The sequence below is a fragment of the Thunnus albacares genome, chromosome 21, assembly GCF_914725855.1.
Source record: "Thunnus albacares chromosome 21, fThuAlb1.1, whole genome shotgun sequence".
Lineage (NCBI taxonomy): Eukaryota > Metazoa > Chordata > Actinopteri > Scombriformes > Scombridae > Thunnus > Thunnus albacares.
Window position 1 is genome coordinate 21,915,449 of NC_058126.1, and position 20,039 is coordinate 21,935,487.

The 20,039-nt window shown below is 39.6% G+C and overlaps 1 protein-coding gene across 4 annotated transcripts in view; it reads left to right on the forward strand.

Moving 5' to 3' along the window:
- The window catches only part of itgb1a (integrin, beta 1a), a 30,016-nt gene that overhangs the window by 2,711 nt on the left and 7,266 nt on the right, over positions 1-20,039 (forward strand). For all 4 annotated transcript variants that reach the window (XM_044339532.1, XM_044339534.1, XM_044339533.1 and 1 more), the window contains exons 2-10: positions 14,275-14,335; positions 14,737-14,822; positions 16,391-16,610; positions 16,726-16,896; positions 17,396-17,634; positions 17,967-18,122; positions 18,259-18,354; positions 19,183-19,272; positions 19,536-19,676. In XM_044339532.1, coding sequence (XP_044195467.1) covers positions 14,275-14,335; positions 14,737-14,822; positions 16,391-16,610; positions 16,726-16,896; positions 17,396-17,634; positions 17,967-18,122; positions 18,259-18,354; positions 19,183-19,272; positions 19,536-19,676 — 1,260 coding nt within the window. The remainder of the gene's footprint in view (positions 1-14,274; positions 14,336-14,736; positions 14,823-16,390; positions 16,611-16,725; positions 16,897-17,395; positions 17,635-17,966; positions 18,123-18,258; positions 18,355-19,182; positions 19,273-19,535; positions 19,677-20,039) is intronic.

The following is a 20,039-nucleotide window of genomic DNA, read 5'->3' on the forward strand; positions in this document are numbered from 1 at the left end:
AGGCTGGTCTGTGAGAGGGAAAAGTAATGTTTATGTGCCTTTCTCACAGCACGACTCAGTTGAAGGGTATAAAAGAGTTTGTGTTTAGAAGTGTGGCTTCATTCAATAACATGAACACTGGTTTGTCTTTCACCAACACTATAATATGACTGTGATGAAGAAATGGACATTCTATTCAAACTGATAGTCAAGGCCAGGAATCAAACTTCAGTACTTTGTTGGTACCAACCAAAATATGACCGTTTCACCCAGCACCAAACACTGTCAAGCGCTGGGAGTTGGCATCAAAAATATAGTCATATTTGTAGTCTTTCTTATATTTTGGGGCATTTTTTCCATTATCAGTAGAGATGTGGCAGGAAATGAGAGATGGAGAATGACATGCAGCTAACCCTGCTGGTCTTGAACTTATGATACTGCAGTTACATGATCAGTGTCACCTTCGTGCCCCAAGATCAACTTTTTCTTTGATGCAAGAGTGACTGATTTAAATCAGGATTTTGTCATTTTCAGACTTTATATAAACGGTGTAATACAGCTGCTTTTGTTCTTTTGTTAAATGAAGAAAAGGGTTTTGTTTTTTTTCTAGCTGTATCAGACTCTTGTTTGTTTCCCCCCATGGTATGATTCATTTGGGCAGATCTGAACATAGCAGTCATACTCAGACTGAAACAACCACACCGAGACCGTTTAGAGGACGTGATCTCACTCCAGTCACAAACGAATTCTGGAGCGGTTCCTTTGTGGTGGTCAACCTGTAGTTTGTTTGCTGTGGTCTGAATCATTGGAGGAGTTGGTAAACTTGTTGCATTGGTTCAGTTTCTTTTCACACAGAAAGACAAAACGGAAAGAAATTCAATTGAACCAAAGTGCATCACTGAAAGCATAGGAATGAGGAAGAAGTTCCTGCAGGAAGAAGGCTCTCTCTGCTCACATATCAGGAAGGCAACGTGTTTCATTATTAGTCTAGGTTGGACCTCCGTTCACTCTCTGGCTAGCTGCTAGCAACTCTGGAAAGCTCACCTGGCTACAGGAGCTGTGTAGCTCAAACTTGCAGAGTATGCCTTGAAATTGGGTCAGATCGAGGTCAGATCACATTCCCACCACAAATGAACCACTCTGGAATTTGTTTGTGACCGGACAGAGATCGCTTCCTTTAAAGAGTCTGGGTGTAGTTGTTTTGGTCCGTTCCTGAATACAATTGCTGTGGTCAGATCTGTCCAAACAAATCATACCAAAAAGAAAACAAACAAGAGTTTGATTCAGTCGGACTAAACAAGACAGGTTTGAAAGCACTCAAGTATAATTCTAGTATCAGTACTGAAACTCACATATCGTGACCTAACAACGGTCCAAAAGCCAAATATATTCAGTTAACAATGATATAAAACAGAGAAAAACAGTAAATCCTCACAAATGAGAAGCTGAAAGTAATTGTTTGCCTCAAAAATAACTTAAATCATTGATCAATTATCAAAATAGTTGAAGATTAGTTTTCTGTTGATTGATTAATCGACTAATCATTTCCGCTGTAATTAAAAGTTCATAGGTGGGACACCCTGTTGGCCTATGGTTGAGGCTCACCAAAAACCACAATCTGGCTTGGGACTTCTGTACAATGTCATTCCCCATATCTCTACTGGCATAAAATGTTCCAATAATAATGATAACAAAAAAGCAAATATTTCTAAAATTGGTCTTATTAATAATTTGCAGTTAGAATTTATCTTCATACGTTTGATCATTTACTGACCATTGATCAGTTCTTACGCACCACCCTTCAGTGACGTATATGCACAAATATGTAGAACCAAAACAATGCAAGCACTGTTCTGTCTTTGTGAATGTGGTCTGTAGATGCTGATTTGTCAGGCGTGTTAATTGAGTTACCAACAATCTGCCGGATCAAAGACAGAAACACAGTACAGCAGTGTAGCTTCATAGACGGGGTCTTATCTCAAGCTACTTGGGAAATTTCTTGACTTGCAGCTTTGCATATCTGATCTGATACCATCAAAATGTCACGCAACATTCCATAATGGACTGTAGATACACCAACAATACAACCACTTTGTAACATAATAGACATTTAATACTTAAAAGAATCAACTATTCCCATTTAAGTTGCTAAGGACCATACCATACCTGACTAACATATGAGAAATGTGTTCAACTTTGCTACTTTCCATAAAGACTAGGCTTCACACCAACTACTACTGGAAAGTATTTAAATGAATTATATATATACAGCAGTGACTGAGGAACTAAGGACATAAGTGTAAGTACCTTAAAAGGATGCAGATCGCTTGCCAGAAAAAATGTAACAACTTGATGTCTAGCTGTATATTAAGGACCATTAAGCTTGAAAGCTGTGTAGCAGGGAAGGTTGTATAAGTCAAGCCTTTTTACTTGTAGTCTGCTGCTCTGATTAAGTGGTACAACAGAGCTCAAACACAGTTTCAGAACGTGATGTTCATTTAGAGTCCTCTAGAAACGCCTTGAGTATTAAACATGACAGCTATTCCTCTACTGTTCCCAAGAGGAAATACGTGTAACTGTGGAGTGCTTACTGTTTCAAGTCTGCATATTTTTCACTCTCCCACGGTAGCGGAAATGGAGGCCTTCTAGTTCAAGTGTCAACTCTGGGGCTTAATGAAAGACATCTGAGTGTCATTAATGTGCCAGTTTCTGAGCGTTAAGGGTCTCAGCAGAAATACAGTGGAGGTGTCCACAGCTGGCCTGCTTCAGGGTTAAAATTGGATTAAGACCAAACTTTAATATAATTGTCTGTGTAGAGAAAAACAGAGCAGCACAAGACTTAATGCTGCAATTTTCATACAGTCTTTGTGACGTGTTAGCTTCTGTTGGACAGCTCGTATAATGCTTTAAATCATGGGCGGTTTTGCGCAGGCGTGTGTGCTTGCGTTTAAACAAAATGCACACATGTAGACTTGTTTTTAGCAGATATAGTTTGTTTCCCAGTTGTTCTCCAGCAGACAGACAGTAGGGACCAGTAGCTCTGGAGAAAAGGTTATCCTTGTCTCAGCCCCCACTGTCTGTTGAATAATCACTTAATAGCTGTAAATATTTCTTTGAGACTGCAGACTGCTGTTGTGTATCTCAATGATTCCTCTAACTGTCAGTTGCAGTGCTCATTTTTGTACATTGTCCCAGAGAATTAATATCTGTGACAAGCCATTTGTTAATTTCCAGTAAGGTCTGCCTTGGCTGTGTTGCTGACATTGTCTGAATCAGTTTCCAGGCTTGTTTAGCTTTTCCCAGAGCTTAGATTACATTGATGGCCTGGTTTAGGTTTAGGAATCAGACACGCTTGATTCATAAAGACAATATGCTGCCGTTCTGGCAGCTCACAACATTTTCAACTCTCTGTAACAAGGCAGTCTGGTCCCCTGTCTCTGTCTCTCTGCCTTTCTTTTCCTTCCTTTCTCCATTGAATGCAAAATATGTTGTCTTCATGGCTTCCAGGGAGGAGATGTGGCTGGTCCTCAGGCAGCATGATACAGGCTTCCTGTGTGATCTAGCTGAGCTTCCTGTGTTTCAGCAAAGGAAGGGCCGACTCAGCAAAGTCAGGGACTTTGGGGAGGCTTACTGTACAGCAGCTCGCAGCACCACAGGCTGAGCCCTGGGCTCACACTGTCACAGCCAGGCAACTCCACCAGATCCCCACAACTAGCCAGTATTTTCTCCTGGTGGTTGGTGGTGAGAATTGGATGGTCTGCCTTTGTCTAGATCTGCTTTCAGAGGATCACCATAAACGGTAAAACAGATGGGCCCCTAAAAATGTCCAATTTTACAGATGCTTGAGCAAACCAAGCACAGCTACTGTCAGGCTTCTGTCTTGTACTTCAAAAATGCAGTAGTATAACAGCATTTGAGCTGCAGTTTGATTTTGTGTCTCCTGTGATTTAGTCTACCTTTTAGAGTGATTGCAGAGGCCAGGTGGGGAGGACAAGTCAGAAATAACTTGTTAGCACTGCATAGCTATTTTCAACACAGAGATTGAGCCATGAATAGTGATATGGATTTGGCCGTCCTCCAAAGGCTGTGGTTTTGCCTCAGTTGTTCCCACTGAACTGCTGTGGGAAGACACGTTGTGATTAGATGTGAACTCTGTTCAATACCAATGTATTTTGCAGAAAAGAAACCAGAACTAACTGCTTAAGTGTTATTGATTGTCTGACTGGAAAAAGTAAAGTCTTTCCAAGGCAGTATCCCCCCCCCCACCACCACCACTAGAAGTGTATCTTTAGCCTCTGTCACGTACAAGGGGAATGTTGGCAGGCTTCAAGCCAACATATGTGGCTAAGTGTTTTGTGTGAAATACAGAGCAGAAGTTTCAAGATCAGCAGCAAGCTGTCTTTTAAGCTAGCTGGTATGTAGACTGTAGCTACTACCCCTATTATTCTATTAAACTATTACAGAGTGGATAATTATGGGTCTCAGTTCGGGTTAGATTAACTAATTTGGAAACTGACAATTACCTCATTCTCTTGTGGCTGTCACTTCACATACTGTAGGCTGGGAATAAAAAAAAGCAACATCTTGCTCATTTGCACTATAAGTCACCTAGCTACACCTTTGATCAGCTACAGTTAAAGCCCTTAAACAGTCATGGTCCACCTACACATGTGTTTTCACTTAATCCACCTGATTTGAACTGCTCTCAGGACTGTGTGTGTACAGACTCTGCTCGATTGACATCTCCCTCACTGTCCTGTTAGCCTTGTTGAATCTGTTACAGCGAGACAACTAACACCTTAATCATTCTAATTGGTACATGGAGTTTGGTGACCCCGCGTAATTCCCTGCATAGCTGCACCCTACATCAACCTGAGCAGAGGTGTAATCAGCTAGAAAACACCTGTGTGATTGTTCATTAAGTACATTTAATTCAGCTGCAGTTCAGGTCACGCCAGCATTTAAAGTGGCAACATTTCACAGCAAAAATAATTAATTTCCATGAAATTATGGTGATCTGTGAATGTGGTTGTGAGGGTAATGCAAATCTTTCCCGTCAAGTTCAACTCTGGTGAACTTTTATGTGTGAATTTGCGCCATTGACCAATGGCAAACCCCCTTGACAGTGCTGACCTTAGAGGGAAAAGGAGAAGCTATCGTAGCTTATAAACTGTGTTGCACCATCTGGTTTTATTTAACCTTCCTGTGTCAAAGGTGTTTGCCCCACAAAAGAGAAATAGTTTGCAGACAGTTATCAAGACAATAGTCAATGGCACAACCATGTCTCTTGAATATACTGTGTGAATGTATTGTCCTGTTAGTGACTAAGCTAACTAGCTTGCCAACTGATAAATTATCAACCTAGCTCAGAGAGCTATTGTGATGGACAGTTAGCGGTTAGCTTGTCAGCTACAGTAGTTTGTCGTCAACAAGGTTATAGAAGCACATATTTCGCAAAGACATGCAGGGGAACTTTGCTGTGCCACTTTCTGGTATGTCTGTAAAGACTTTTCTGTGCTAGCTATGTATTTTTGCTGTTGAGGTTTTGTGTTCGCTCCCGCTGGGTTGCCATATAGCAAGTTTGGCGAAGAGACCTCAACTTTTAGCAACCACTTCTTTATTTTTCTTTAACCAATGCTAAAAGTGGAAGTCCACCAACCAAACAAGCTGCAGAAACACATAACAAACAGAGAAGTATCTTTATATAATTAGGCTAACTCATTGTGGCTCATGTTAAGAAAGAAAATGTTGTGTAACACAACTGAAATCAGTTTTGTTGCCTTTATGATTCTTCTACTTGTGCTTTTATATGCTATCTTTTAACATGTCAATGATAAACATTTGATCAGTTAATTAATCATTGCTACCTCTGGACATTGTGGCTACTGTTCAACAAAAGTTACATACGCAATGCAGTGAATCATTCAGTGTATGACTTTAAAGCTACCTTGGGGATATTACTTTGCACATCTTAGCTATGGTAACAATTGATGCTTTGGACATTATCTTGTTAGCTATTGTTACAACTGTGTCATGCAATTTTTATCATTCTGTGGGCCCTAAATCATTAAACTATTTCTCAAAATGTGAAAACAGAAATAGAAGCTGATGTCATTAATACATACAGTACCTGCATTTTTCTTTGAAGCTAAAAATAAGACAGACTGAGGAAATCAGACGTGATGGAAACTCCTTGGCATTTCTTCTCCCTACTCACAAGTTCCACTCCGATTCGAGCTGTTCAGCACCAGTTATTTTCATGTTTCTTTCTATCTGAAGAGTCCTCTATTAAGGAACAGTTTGAAAACTGGAATGCGCATGTAATGTGGAAACTATGATGACATCTAGGCATTTGTGCCTTCATCCCTATCATCTAGAGTGTTTTTTTCTTTTTTTTTTCTGTGGAAATATTGCATTGGAAACCACAGTGGATTGTCTGCCCATATCACTGCCCTGGAAGCAAAGAAGCAGCAAAAGATTAAAGACATCAGCATCTGTCTCATTAGTATTATTTATCACACAGAAGCTCTTTTAGCAAAGAGTGGACGGTGAGTGGGAACACTTTAAGGATCAGACTCTCTGTCATGGTTTCAGAGGGCAGCCTGATTCATTGCTTTTGTCTGCTATGAGAGGGTCCTCCGGATGGTGGTGGGAGGTGGTGGCGGTGGGGGAGGAGGACAGAGACACAGACGGACACTGTTTGGTATTCTCCTTCGGTTCTGTCGGGCGGCTTGTACATCTCAGAGCTCAGACATGTTCGCCTGCTCTGCGCTGTTTGAAGGGTATGTGAAGTTAAGGGAACATCGGTTTGGTTTGGCTCACAGTGGAGGGAGTGAACTGAGCAATTGTGTGGGTGGTATGAGGGAGGACGGAGACAGAGTGAGGGAGGGAGGAAGGAAATGGGGGGGGGGGGGCGAGAGAGGAGGATGGGAATGAAGGATGCCGGAGATATGCCACAGACAACACTGGAGTGGCTAAATGCATCTTGGTATGTTTTAATGAAATATTAACTAAACTCAAGACCCTTAAAGAATATGAGGACTGAAATACTTGAGCCACGCAGACCTGTTCACTTTCATTTAGTTGCCTTCACCAACTGACATTAAACAGGCCTTAACAAATATATAGACAAATAGAGGAACGAGGATTAGGAAAGACTAAAGGGCTAACTCAGCAGAGGCGAAGAAAGTCTGTGAGATCCTTTCCTTTGGACTAGAGGCAACCCCTTTCCCTCCGAGTTGGGAAATGTGCACCGCCCTTTCCTGTTTTCCCTTCTTTTCCATTCCTCCTTTTCACAGCTTGAGAAGAACAGCCATTCTCAGTGAGGGAAGCCCAGTCCTTCTCCCACAAAGAGCACACTGACTCTGAGCAGCCACCAGTTCTTTACTACTGCGGTGTATGCTTCACTGTGTGGAGCTGTTTCACTCGCTGCCTCCCTGACTCTGCTGGTCATTATTCATGGCAGTGCTTGCTGAAGTAAGTACTTCTAAGCACTTGCAAATGCGGCTCAATTTAAGGGAAAGTAAGTCCACTCATTCATGGCTAAGTTTTGTGTGGCTCAATTAAGCTGGGTTTTCTACAACAGGGATTTTCACACTGCAGTCCTAGAACCTCTAGGGGACCTCCTCTAGGGGAGTGGACACCAGGAATGCCCCCGACACAATGAGGAGATGTTAAAGTTATTAATTCTGTTGGTTATTTTTGAATGAATTAATCTTCTGAATTATTTTTTTCTTGTTTTGTCTTTCCAACTGTCCAAAACCCAAATTTTTACAATGATATAATACAAAGAGAAGCAGCAAATCTTGAACATGCAAAAGGTTGTAATTTTTTATCTTGATAAATTAATTTAAACAGTCAATCGATTATCGGACATGTTGTTGGTTAAAGCCACTTATGTAGAATTTGCACATTTTTTTTAATGAAAAAAAAACACACACAACACAAAAAGACAGCAGACAGTATTAAAATAGAGGTAACAATCTCTGGGACAGAAATCTCCAAACCTGGACAAATAAACCTAAAACTTTCTGACTGGAGAGATACTACTAGAGGTATTGGGGGAAAAATGGTGAACTAACCCTTTAAATGGAATGGCAGTAAGTAAGAAAGTAAGTAAGTAGTAAGTAAGTAAGTAAAGGGTTAGGGTTTATTTATATAGCACCTTTATAGGCACCAGTTACAAAGTGCTTCTTACAGGATGTGAAGAGGTACAAGCATGTATTATTATCTTGACACAACAGACCTGAGTTTGGCTATGTTTCTTAAGTTAAAGAAACATGATCAAGTCAGCGTCCTAATATAAGCATCGAAACTCACGGATTGGTCTAAAGTCTCCACATTTCCATCCTTTAAAACGATATTACTGTCAAACATAATAGAAAAGCACTGAAATTCCATTCTGTGCATAATGAAGCTTATCTTGGACTTTTAGTTTAAAACAAAAATATCCTGGAACTCGAGTGTCATTCAGAGAACAGCTGCTTTATTACAAACAATCCCACTGTATAAACCTGGAATCAGTGTGTCACAGCTGGCTTGTCAGATGTGTAGCAGAACACAGAACAATAATTACCATCAGATCCTGACCAATCCTGACCGATCCTGTGTTAATAATGTTACTGCTGCTGTGCCACATGCGTACATGTGCACATCACTCTTAATTTAAAGACACACTTATCATTTCTGCTGCTGTGTGATGCTGCCAGTGTTTCATAAAGTCAAAGGAAATAATCTGTCTGACACTTCCAGAGATTGCTCCACAGACACTCTATAATTAGCACAAGTGCTTTCAATGCATATTATTATATTATTTCATTATGTATGATATATTGAAGGGGACAACTCTCTGTTTTTCCCAGGAAGTGGGGGCCCGGACCCCTCTGTCCCCCCTGAAATTTCCTTTAAGGATTGATATCAGGGCAGATCTAGGCATATTTTAAAAGATCAGCATTAGCTAAAATAAATCCACTCAAATTATGTTTTCACTACTTTACTGTTTTGTCCTTCTCAGCCTGCTAGTGTTTGCAGTGCTGCTCTACTTTACAACAACATACAGTGTGAGTGTTTCACTAATATGCAAGTGAAAATTAAAGTGTATGATTGTAAAAATGTATTTGGGCTCACCGGGGAGAGTGACTCTAAATTCTGACACCCTGGTTGGAAAAATACACAAATTTGTGAAACTCACAAAACTCCAACCTTATTGCTGTCTGTGTCATTAGCAAATTTAATAGTGTTGAACCAGGACAGTATTTGGATGAAGTAGCTTGTGAAAAATTTAAATACATTTTCTACAAACAAAAACCTCTGTGCCTTTGAATAATTTTAAAGATGCTATAAACACACAGAAAAAATCAGTCAGCTAATCAATTGTTAGTCTAATGATTTTAACACTAGTTAAATATTAAATTAATAGCAACAAACTGGGGAACATTTGTCTCATATGTTTGAGTAGCCTAGGATTTATACACGTTATATTTGTGTTTCCCATCTCCTCTGTTATTAAAAGCACATGATGAACGTTACAAATTTGGTAGAACGAGAAGTTGTAAGAAATAGAAATAGGCTGCAAACATAGCATCTCCGCAACATGGGTGTTGTGGCTCACATTTCACCAAAGTGCAGTAACAGTGTTGTAGGTTACTATCCTGGTCAGGCAGCATTCAGTCCCTCAGGAATGCCTGAGAGGCTTGGCCCATTTTAGTTACGCACCACAGTGTCTGCCATGCATCACCTCCTCCTGCCAACTGATAGAGCTTTGGGAAGCCCATAAAACACTGGGCTGCCTTTAGTCACAGCTCAGGTGCGTGTGACAAGTGGACAGGCAATGAGGAATGAAATATGCTTGTATGTGTATTGATGTCAGAGTGAGAGATACAGGAAGAGTGTGGGAGCTAAATAAACTAGTTCCTGTCAGAGAATAACCAGCGCTGCTCTGTCTTGCTGCAGTCAGTCATATCTTTATTTTTATACTCACCCATGGACAAATACTGTTGAACTTTATTTTTGTCATGCAAACATCTCTTAATAATCATCCCTCCCTCACGCACAATTTTGATGAATTTCTCTGTCACAATCACCAATCACCAAAGTATTCCAGCAGGTGTTTGTTTATGAAAATGTACTTATAGAAGTAAAGCCAATAAATCAAACTGACTGTATTATTTATAGTGATGTTGCTCAATGATACATGATAATGTTTTCTTGGCTTTATCTTGCCTGTTCAGAAAAGGTATGTGGGTATGGCTTCTCAGCATCATGGTTCATGGAACTCAGCTTTCCCACTGAGGAGTGCAGTTTGACAGTTGTTAGGCAGTGTTGGAAATATTATTCTTAGCAACTAAGCATTTATGAAAATATCAAAACCTGGTCAAAACATCTCGGGTAGTCAGAACTATTATGATGTGTATAGTACGTAATGTACGGCCAGGAATTTCTCTCTTATGTTTAAATGGCTTTTAATTCATTAAGTTTTAAGCCCTTGTTGCATTTATGTTTAACAGTACATTATTGTGAATTACTGCTCTTTTTACATAATATATTTTATGTAATGGTTCTCCAATGCGTTTGGGTCATGGAGGATACACTCACATATTTACCACATGGCTGCAGCTTCTCACTGGGCTGAAACTCGGTCCAGTAGAGAAATCACACAGGCATTCAAAAACCAAGACAAATATTATTTTAAAGTGCACAAAGCCCACAGGATAGTCAGCCACATTTCTACTTATCTACCATAAAAAACAGGTTGCAAATCATTATTTTCTATAAACTTTTATTTGCTTTCTTTGGCTACCCAAGAGACCTAATTTTCAAAATACATAAGGTCTATAGTACTTAATAGAAAGCATGGTTTGGAGGTCATTATCAGACACATTACAACAACACATGTCTGATTCTGCTGTGAGCCCCCAGTTTTTGATTAAAAATGCATGTAGATCATGGCTTTTGAAAGCCTAACATCTGTCCTGTTGATCTCTCTGTGTAAAGCCAAGAGAAGATGAAGTGGTACATCTCTCAAAAGTAAAGCAATTGCAAATATGAATGTGGAAAGCAACATTTTAATAAAGTCTGGGGTAAACACTAGTAAATGTAACCCTTCAGACTTTGATGGACCATCTGACAAGCACTTCGGTTGGAGCATACTGACGCCTTTAATGATAAAGGACAGTCCTGTGGCTACACTAGTTAAAAACATTGGTTTAGGTTATATGTTTAAGATACAGAAATGGCAAATTGAAGCCATTCTTGACTTTAGAACACACCTCAAGCATCGACCATATCTCATCTTTGTCATCAGCTCTGATGGGTGTTTTTGGGAGTTTTTTTGCAAATGTATCATGTAAATGTATTATAACGGAAGGAAATGCTTTCAACATGCTTAGACCTCAATGATACACACAGTGAGTTTTGGTTAGTAGCATTGAATGTAAACAGGAACTTGGTTTACAAGAAAACTCTGCAGGACATCTTTACATCTATATCATTTTCATGTATGATTAGTGTTTTTTCATCTTTATTTTGTCTTTTTACTTCTAAGATGGAACAGACAAAAAGCTACATTTGTTATAGTGTCCATGTTAACCCAAACCACCTTGAAATGCTGACAAGTCATATTTATGACTTCTGAACTTAAAGGTTTCGAAGAGTACTTGAAGGCAGCATAACATCCTGCTCCAAGCCCTTTCTTGGCCTGCTCTCTGTTGTCTGCGCTATATTTTACCATAGTTTTTTACTGAACATTCCTCTGTGCAGCTGCCAAGCTTCACGGGCTGAAAGACAACATGGTTATTTTTCTAACTTGACACCTCACTGGCGTTTTATAGACGTAGTTTGCATTTGAATGATTCCTTGGAGCAAACTGGAGCTGAGGATTAAAACACCAGTAATAATAAAAAGGAACTATCTGACTGTGATTTTGTTATGAAAGGAATGTGAATTTAACCTCCCTTATTGCAAGCTCGGTGCTCACTGAAATCACTTCATCATCGTGCATAAAGCTATCGTACTTTTACATTCACAAAATAACTCACAATATGAAACCTGTTGATCATAAATCAGATAAATCTCTTATTTTTGGGTGTCACTTAAGGCTTCAATATGGCGGTGGTGATGGTGTAACAGTGGCCGAGCCAGGTTAAATGTGGTATTTAGGTCACGTGGAAACACAACACAGATACTAACACACACACACACACACACACCCCCATGTACAGCAGTGGAGATTCAAACCAGCTGATCTAATCTGGGGGGCCGCAGACAGGACGTCTACACTTCTGTGTCTATATAAACGCACACGCACACGCACACGCACACGCACACACACACACACACACACACACATACACACACTCACTCAGGAATGCATCACTCAACACTGCGCACACTAGACATCAGAGCTTCAGTGTAAGAGAATGCACTCTTTTAATGTATGAATAGCCAGCAACAGTCACTGGTCTAAAAAAGAAAAAAAGTTTTTGTCACTTTATCACCGTCTGTCTAGCTCTAATTTGAACCTCATGCTATTATATCCAGTGTGGTAGACATGAGCTACTGTGGAGACTCTCTTAGAAATGGCTCCCATGAGTTTGTGATTTATGGCCAGGCGAGCTATTGGTTTTACATTCCACATGTTAATTAGATTCGGCAGAAGGTGATCCCTTGCTGGCCAGCACACCTCAGTACAACACAGGACCATTGATTTGGTCCGTCCCTGCCAATAAAGAGTTGGTGAGAATCCCAAAAGCATTTCAATGCTAACTAAATCTTTTGAGACAGCAGCAATCATGTAAAATTTACCATGGTAGTAAGGTAGTATATTTAAACTCTGTACATACAGTACAGAGTTTAAATAGGTCTGTACATACAGTACAGAGTTTAAATATAGCTTCAGCTCTGTTCTCACGATTATTTATTGTCAAAAAGGCTGTAACCTCAAACTTAAGGAAATCTTCCCACACGATTTTGTCCATACTAGCAGCGTGGCTCTAGGGATGGCAATGTCAGTCTGTCATTCTTTGGTAGACTGAAATATCTTAGCTACTATTGGATGGATAGCCATTGAATTTTGTGATCTTTCATGGTCCCCGTAGGATGAATCCTAATGACTTTGATAATCTAACTTTTACTTTAGCGCCACCAGCAAGTTGATGGTTTTCATCTACTGCCTGGATAGGCACAAAATTTGGAACAGACATTCACGGTTACCAGATGATGTATCCAGTTGACTTTGTTGATTCCCGGGCTTTTTCTGTAGCACCAGCATGAGGTTAAGATTTGTAATTTTTGGTGAAATACTTGGGCAACATAAAGTCAGTCTACCACTCTGGTCCAGACTGATATATCTCAGCAACTATTGGATGGAATTGCCATGAAATTTGATTTGTGTTCCCCACAGCATGATGTAGAATAACTTTGGTGACCCCCAAATTTTCCTGTTTTGCCATGATAAAGCCAAAATTTAACTCCCATCAGCTGTTTCATGTGTTTAGCGATGACTGTCAAAATGCTAACACTGCAAAGTAAGATGGTGAACATGGTAAACATTACACCTGCTATACATCAGTATGTGAGCATTGTCATTGTGAGCATGTTAGCATGCTCATGTTAGCATTTAGCTCAATGCACCATTGTAGTACAGCCTCGCAGAGCTGCTAGCGTAGCAGGAGACTGTTCACAAATCAGCTGTAAAGTGCAGAGAAAGGTCCTGTCCTGTTATCATTAGTAAGTAAAGAGCTTTGCATTAAGAGTAGGACAAGATGCATCAATATGGCAGATCAAAGGGCCTGCCCAGAGACAAGGGATCAATATACATGACAAGAGAGGGACTCTAGGGAGACGATGCTATTTACAGCAAAAGGGATTATGGGAAAAGCAAGGCCGCAGTCCAAGCTGGGGGAAAGTGTGTGTGACAGTATGTGTGTATGTGTGTATATGTTTGTGTGTGAAAGTGGTCTGAATTGAATTAGCCGCCTGTTGCCCTATGACCGACTGAGAATAGCCAAGCCTCTGCCACTGGATAATTTATCACCTCCAATTATATCCAAGCCATTTAGAGATTGAATCTGTCATCTCTGGGAGACTCTTGCTCTTCAGGATCCTTTTGTCCAGGAAATTATGAATTGAAGCATTCAGGCCAGCAAGCACACCAGTTATTATTGCTAACAAAGAGATATTCACAAATGACTTTTCAAAACAGCACTAACTCAAACGCATGGGTGAAAAAGAGACCACAACATGTTTGAAAGATTTTACTCTATCAGGCTAAATATCTTTTTTTGTGTGTGTTTTCAGATGGACCTGAAGCTGCTCTTAATATCTGCATTGTTAGGAGTCTTCTGTAATGCTCAGAAAGGTAAGATTTCTCTGTCAGTTCTCATTTTTTTAAACAGGATTGGCTTACAGATTGCTATAATGTCATTATCCTGTCATATCATGTCATTTTGTTGATGTCAGCTTGCATAGTAGACGCACATTTCATAATGATGATTCCCTCTCTGGAGAAAGAGGCAGGCTACTTTAGCTTAATGATGTCATTGACCAGAGCCAAAGCTCTACCTTAGCATCACGGAGAGTAGAGGATAATGGAAAAGACGGAATATTCCGTCTCTGTCTCCAATTACCACCGAGCCACACAGTGTTCCAGATGAACTGATGTGTAAACACGGGGGCTTAACAGGCTGCTTACTTTGCAGGGACTGTGCTGTACCCTCTGACTCTGCCTCCTCTTCTCTTCTCTCTTTGTTTTCCATCCAGAGGGGAACGAGTGCATCAATGCCAACGCCAAATTCTGCGGGGAGTGCATCCAGGCTGGAGCCAAATGTGGCTGGTGTACAGACCCAGTATGTGAATTGAAGCTGTCAGCTATATTCAGTGCTGAGAAATGCAGTATGATGCCATTATGATGCCATAAGGAATATATTTATCATAAACATGTAATTTTGGATAGTGCCTAATGTAGGGCTACAGCTAAGGACTGTTTTTGATCATTTTTTTGGAGTCACTGATTAATCGTTTAGCCCATAAAATATCAGAAAATAAGGAAAACACAATTTCACAGAGCCCAAGATGACGTCTTTCAATAGTTTTTAGTTTTAGTTTTTTTATTTAGTTTTTTGTTTGTTTTGTTGAACTATCTATCTATTTACAATGATACATTGGAAAAGCAGAAAATCCTCACTGGAGCTGAAAAGATTAGTCAGTTACTTGATTAGTTGATTGACAGAAATAAATCAGCAACTATTTTGATAATTTCTTCATTGTTTTCAGTCAAAATTTCCAAATATTTGATAGTTCCAGCTTCTCAAATTTGAAGAAGAAGCTATCTTTCTTTGCTTTTGATTTTTGTAAATTGAATATCTTTGGTGTTTGGACAGTTGGTCGAACAAAACAAGCAATTTAAAGATGTCCCCATTGCTTTGGAAAGGTGTGATGTGGATTTTTAACTGTTTTATATACCATATGATTGATCCATTAATCAAGAAAATCGGTAGATTAATCAATAATGAAAAAAATCATTAGTTGCAGCCCTCATCTTTGGAGACACATTGGAGGCAGTTGAACTAGCCAAGTTTTTTGCTCAATAAATAACTTAAATGATTAATGATTTCAGAATGAATATGGACAATAAACTCAATGCCATTGATGTTGCTGGCAGGTTTAGTCCAGTGTGTCTATCTGAATTTAAAGGGATGATCAGGCAATCGAAGCAGCAGAGGCCAAGATATCCTGACTTTTAGTCTTTTGATGATAGATAAATTCCTCAGAATCTATTCTATATGGATTGCAGACTATTTCTTCATGAACTGGATCAAATATACAGTGTTTGGCACTATGGATGTAGATGTAGATTTTGTCTTGTTTGGATTTGTATATTGTGTCTTGTGCTTATGGGGCTGTGTTTGTGTGTTTGAATATTTGTTGTTTTGTCATCGTGGGATATCTCCTGAGAGGTTTATGCTTATGTTTCTGTTTGGATGATATTTATGTGTTGTGCTGTTAGATGATGGTGGGTTAACATGTCGGAATGTTTGGTTTGTTTTCAGTTAATGTGTCTGAATAATTTCATGAGGGATGACCAGACATGAAAATAAAGATATTCATTCATTCATTCATTCATTTAGTGCCAGTTATAGGTAAAAAACTGGATCCTACATTTCCCATAATTCAACTTGATAGTGACTTCCATTAGATCCTCTGCCTGGTAAATGCCACATCTTTCAAACTCCTTGCTTCCAGTTTGTAATGTTTCTCTTTTTAAATTTGTAGTTTCCAAGCCCAACCCGAGAAATAATGATGTCATAACTGATGACATCAAAGAGTGACAAAAGACATTATATCATACAAAATGTGTCCACAGGATAAATAAGTAGATTCTCATAATACTTTCTCTCGTTACTGCTTCTCTTAGGACTTCCTGAAACAAGGAGAAACTGTGTCGACCCGATGTGATGAGCTGCAGTCTCTGAGGAAAAGAGGCTGTAAAGATGATATGATTGAGAACCCACGTGGAGAGCAAAGGATCCTTAGGAACAAAATGGTGACAAATCGCAAAAAGGGAGCAGAGAAACTGAAGCCAGAGGAAATCACTCAGATCCAGCCCCAGAAGCTCAGCCTCACCCTCCGATCTGGTGAGGAATCGTTTTAGGATAGTTTTTTCTCAGGCTTTTCTCAGCTTGTTTTGGTTTTTAAGAATGATTACTCCACACCTGGTAACATCTGTAAATGTATAACATGTGTGTACAGGCGAGCCACAATCTTTCAACTTGAAGTTTAAACGAGCGGAAGATTATCCCATTGACCTGTACTACTTGATGGACCTCTCCTACTCCATGAAGGACGATCTGGAGAATGTCAAGAACCTGGGAACCAGTTTGATGCTGGAGATGTCAAAGATCACTTCTGACTTCAGGATAGGTGAGGATTTTTACTCTGATGTGTGAGTACACTGACAGTTTGTTTCCTTTTAGGGGCATAGAGAATGACAAGCAAGAGCTTTAACCAAAACTCACATTTTTTGAAAAACCACCATTAAAAACAGATTACAGTTTTGGAAGCCAAGAATATTTATTTATATATTTCATTTTAAAAAATAGTGAAAAAATAAACTACATAAAATGATTTGTAGTCATTTCCTATTGCTGGTACAGACATGTAATCCTAATGAACTGCACAGTTCTCTGAGTAGACTGACAGACATGTGTTATCAGGTGTCCTGCTGTAGGTATTTAGTGCCACCCAAGTCTGAACAACCTTGTTCTGACCTGCATAAACAAACCAAAGGAGTAAACACTCAAGAGTTCAGTGACCTCCTCTGAATTCATTTAGTGTCAACTTACCACTAGACTCAAGCACCCTAGTAAGTTGAAATGAAACACGGAATCAAACTATTTTTCCTTGTTTTTGTTTTCCAAAGGCTTTGGCTCCTTTGTGGAGAAGACAGTCATGCCATACATCAGCACCACCCCAGCCAAGCTGTTGAACCCGTGCACGGGCGACCAGAACTGCACCAGCCCGTTCAGCTACAAGAACGTCCTGAAGCTGACAAGCGACGGCACGAAATTCAACACCCTGGTGGGTCAGCAGCACATCTCTGGAAACCTGGACTCTCCTGAGGGGGGCTTCGATGCCATCATGCAAGTGGCTGTGTGTGGGGTAAGCAGTAAAAAAAGAAAACTGCTGTTACTATTCAGTGATCCGGAGGGAAATAATCACACTCAGGTTCACAATTTGAAGTTATTTTCCTACAATTATGGCACTTGCTTAGAGGGATCCAGCACCAATAAATGTGTTTATGTGGAGATGTGTGAAAAGGTATTTTATGAGTCCCTGGTGTTTACAAGGAAATTTTTGGATGCAGGGATAATCAAAAGAGGATGTGTCACATGCTGAGCTGCTCAGATACCCCCTTAGGTTTTTATGGAGGGCATTTATAGCTGGTAGCAGACTATTTTTACTGATTTGATTATTTCTTTCTTATCTCTCAGGAACAGATTGGTTGGAGGAATGTGACTCGCCTGCTGGTGTTCTCCACTGATGCTGGCTTCCACTTTGCTGGAGATGGCAAACTGGGTGGCATCGTACTGCCCAATGATGGAAAATGTCACTTGGAGAACAATGTGTACACCATGAGCCACTACTATGTAAGTAGCTCAGTATAGTTCAACCTGCTTTGAAAGGTTTCTAGAAGGATTGTCTCCTTCAGCTGGCATCTCTTCCTATGTTGACTTGCGATTTTATTGTGTAAATCTGATTTTTCTCCTCTGTCTTATTTTTAAGGACTATCCCTCCATTGCTCACCTGGTTCAGAAGCTGAGCGACAACAACATTCAGACCATCTTTGCAGTCACAGAGGAGTTCCAACCTGTTTACCAAGTGAGTTCTTTTAGGGCTGAAATTAGTAAATTAGTCTACCAAAAGGAAATGAACTAGTTAATCTTTTAAGTCTTTTTTTAAACAAAAATGCCAAATATTCATTGGTTCCAGCTTCCCAGATGTGAGAAAGAAAACTGGTTTTCTTAGTCTTCTAAAATAGTAAACTGATTATCTTTAGATTTTTGTCTCTGGTTGTACAAAACAAGCAATTTAATCACTGATATGTCAAATTTGGCCATGGGAAGCAAAATATTAATTAATTAATTGAGAATATAATCAACAGATTAATCAGTAATAAAAATAATCCTTGCAGCCCTTATCTCCTCTTTTACCTTGTCTTTTTAAATCCCTTTCTCTTGCATGTGTATGTTTGGAAGATGCCCAGTTCGTAAAAAAGTATCCACCTGGGTTGATACATCTGCTGCAAGTTAATGGCAGCATCCCCTTGAAGCTCTGATTATTTCCTTCTGCCATGCTGTTGCTTCTCAGGCCCCTTCAACCCAGTTCCATCTGAGTTTGATCAAAGTTTTTTTCATTACGTAGCCTGACAGTAAATTCAGTTTGCTTTAGAGCAATAAGAACCTAATAATTTCAGGGTTGAAATCAGCATTGTGTTCATCTAAATCTGGAATGAAATGGTTAAAACTGCATATTTTGGGGCTTTGTAACTCTACTGTGATGCGTTTGTGTGCTGCAGCTGGAACAACAGTCTTTAAAAGTTCATGGAGAAGTATTCCTTATCCTATGTTTTTGCTCATTGGGATTCCAGAGATCACAAGATTAACAGAACTTTAACAAATGCTTTGCCCTTAACTTCTCTCTCCTCAGGAGCTGAAAAATCTGATACCAAAATCTGCAGTGGGCACCCTGTCTGCCAACTCAAGCAATGTTATCAACCTTATTATAGATGCTTACAATGTAAGTATACTCTTGAGATTGTCCATATCAAGCATTCTTTTAAAAAACTTTGATTAAGTTATCGTTTGCTCACATGGGCCACATTAAAGCATTCTGACTGAGTTGGAACAGTCAGAAGCTTTCTCCAAACACGTCTTCTCATTTAATACTTAGCTAAGCCTTTGTGTATTGTACACTGTCAAAACAAAGCTACCAGATGACATTCCAGTGCAGGAAATAACAACATTCATTCAACATTGTTGTTATCTCCTGGTTTTTGGCAGTCTCTCTCCTCCGAGGTTATTCTGGAGAACAGCAAGCTTCCAGAGGGAGTGACCATTGCTTACACATCCCGCTGTAAGAACGGAGTGGTTAGTGAAGGTGAAAGTGGACGGAAGTGCTCCAATATCTCCATTGGAGATGAGGTGAGAATTAGAAAATGTTTCTTGGTAAAGCCTGTCAGTTTTTAAATCACACAAGGCACCCACAGGCCATTAAAAGGCTGAAAATGTCAAATTAAATGTTTCCCCTAAAAGTATTGCATGCTTTTATGTCAGTTCCGTGCAATGGCAGTGAATGGTTTCACAGTAATAAACAACAGGGTCCATAGGCTCTTGTATTAAAAAAAGAATGGTCTTAGTGACACAGATACACTTTATACTGGGCATTTTTCAGTTTCAAACCTTTAAGTCAAATCATAAATAGCGTATTTCTCCTATTTTGTTTCCTTATTTCATTTTTGGATTGATCATAAACTCAACTCCATGTAAAATTACAATAGTCTTCAT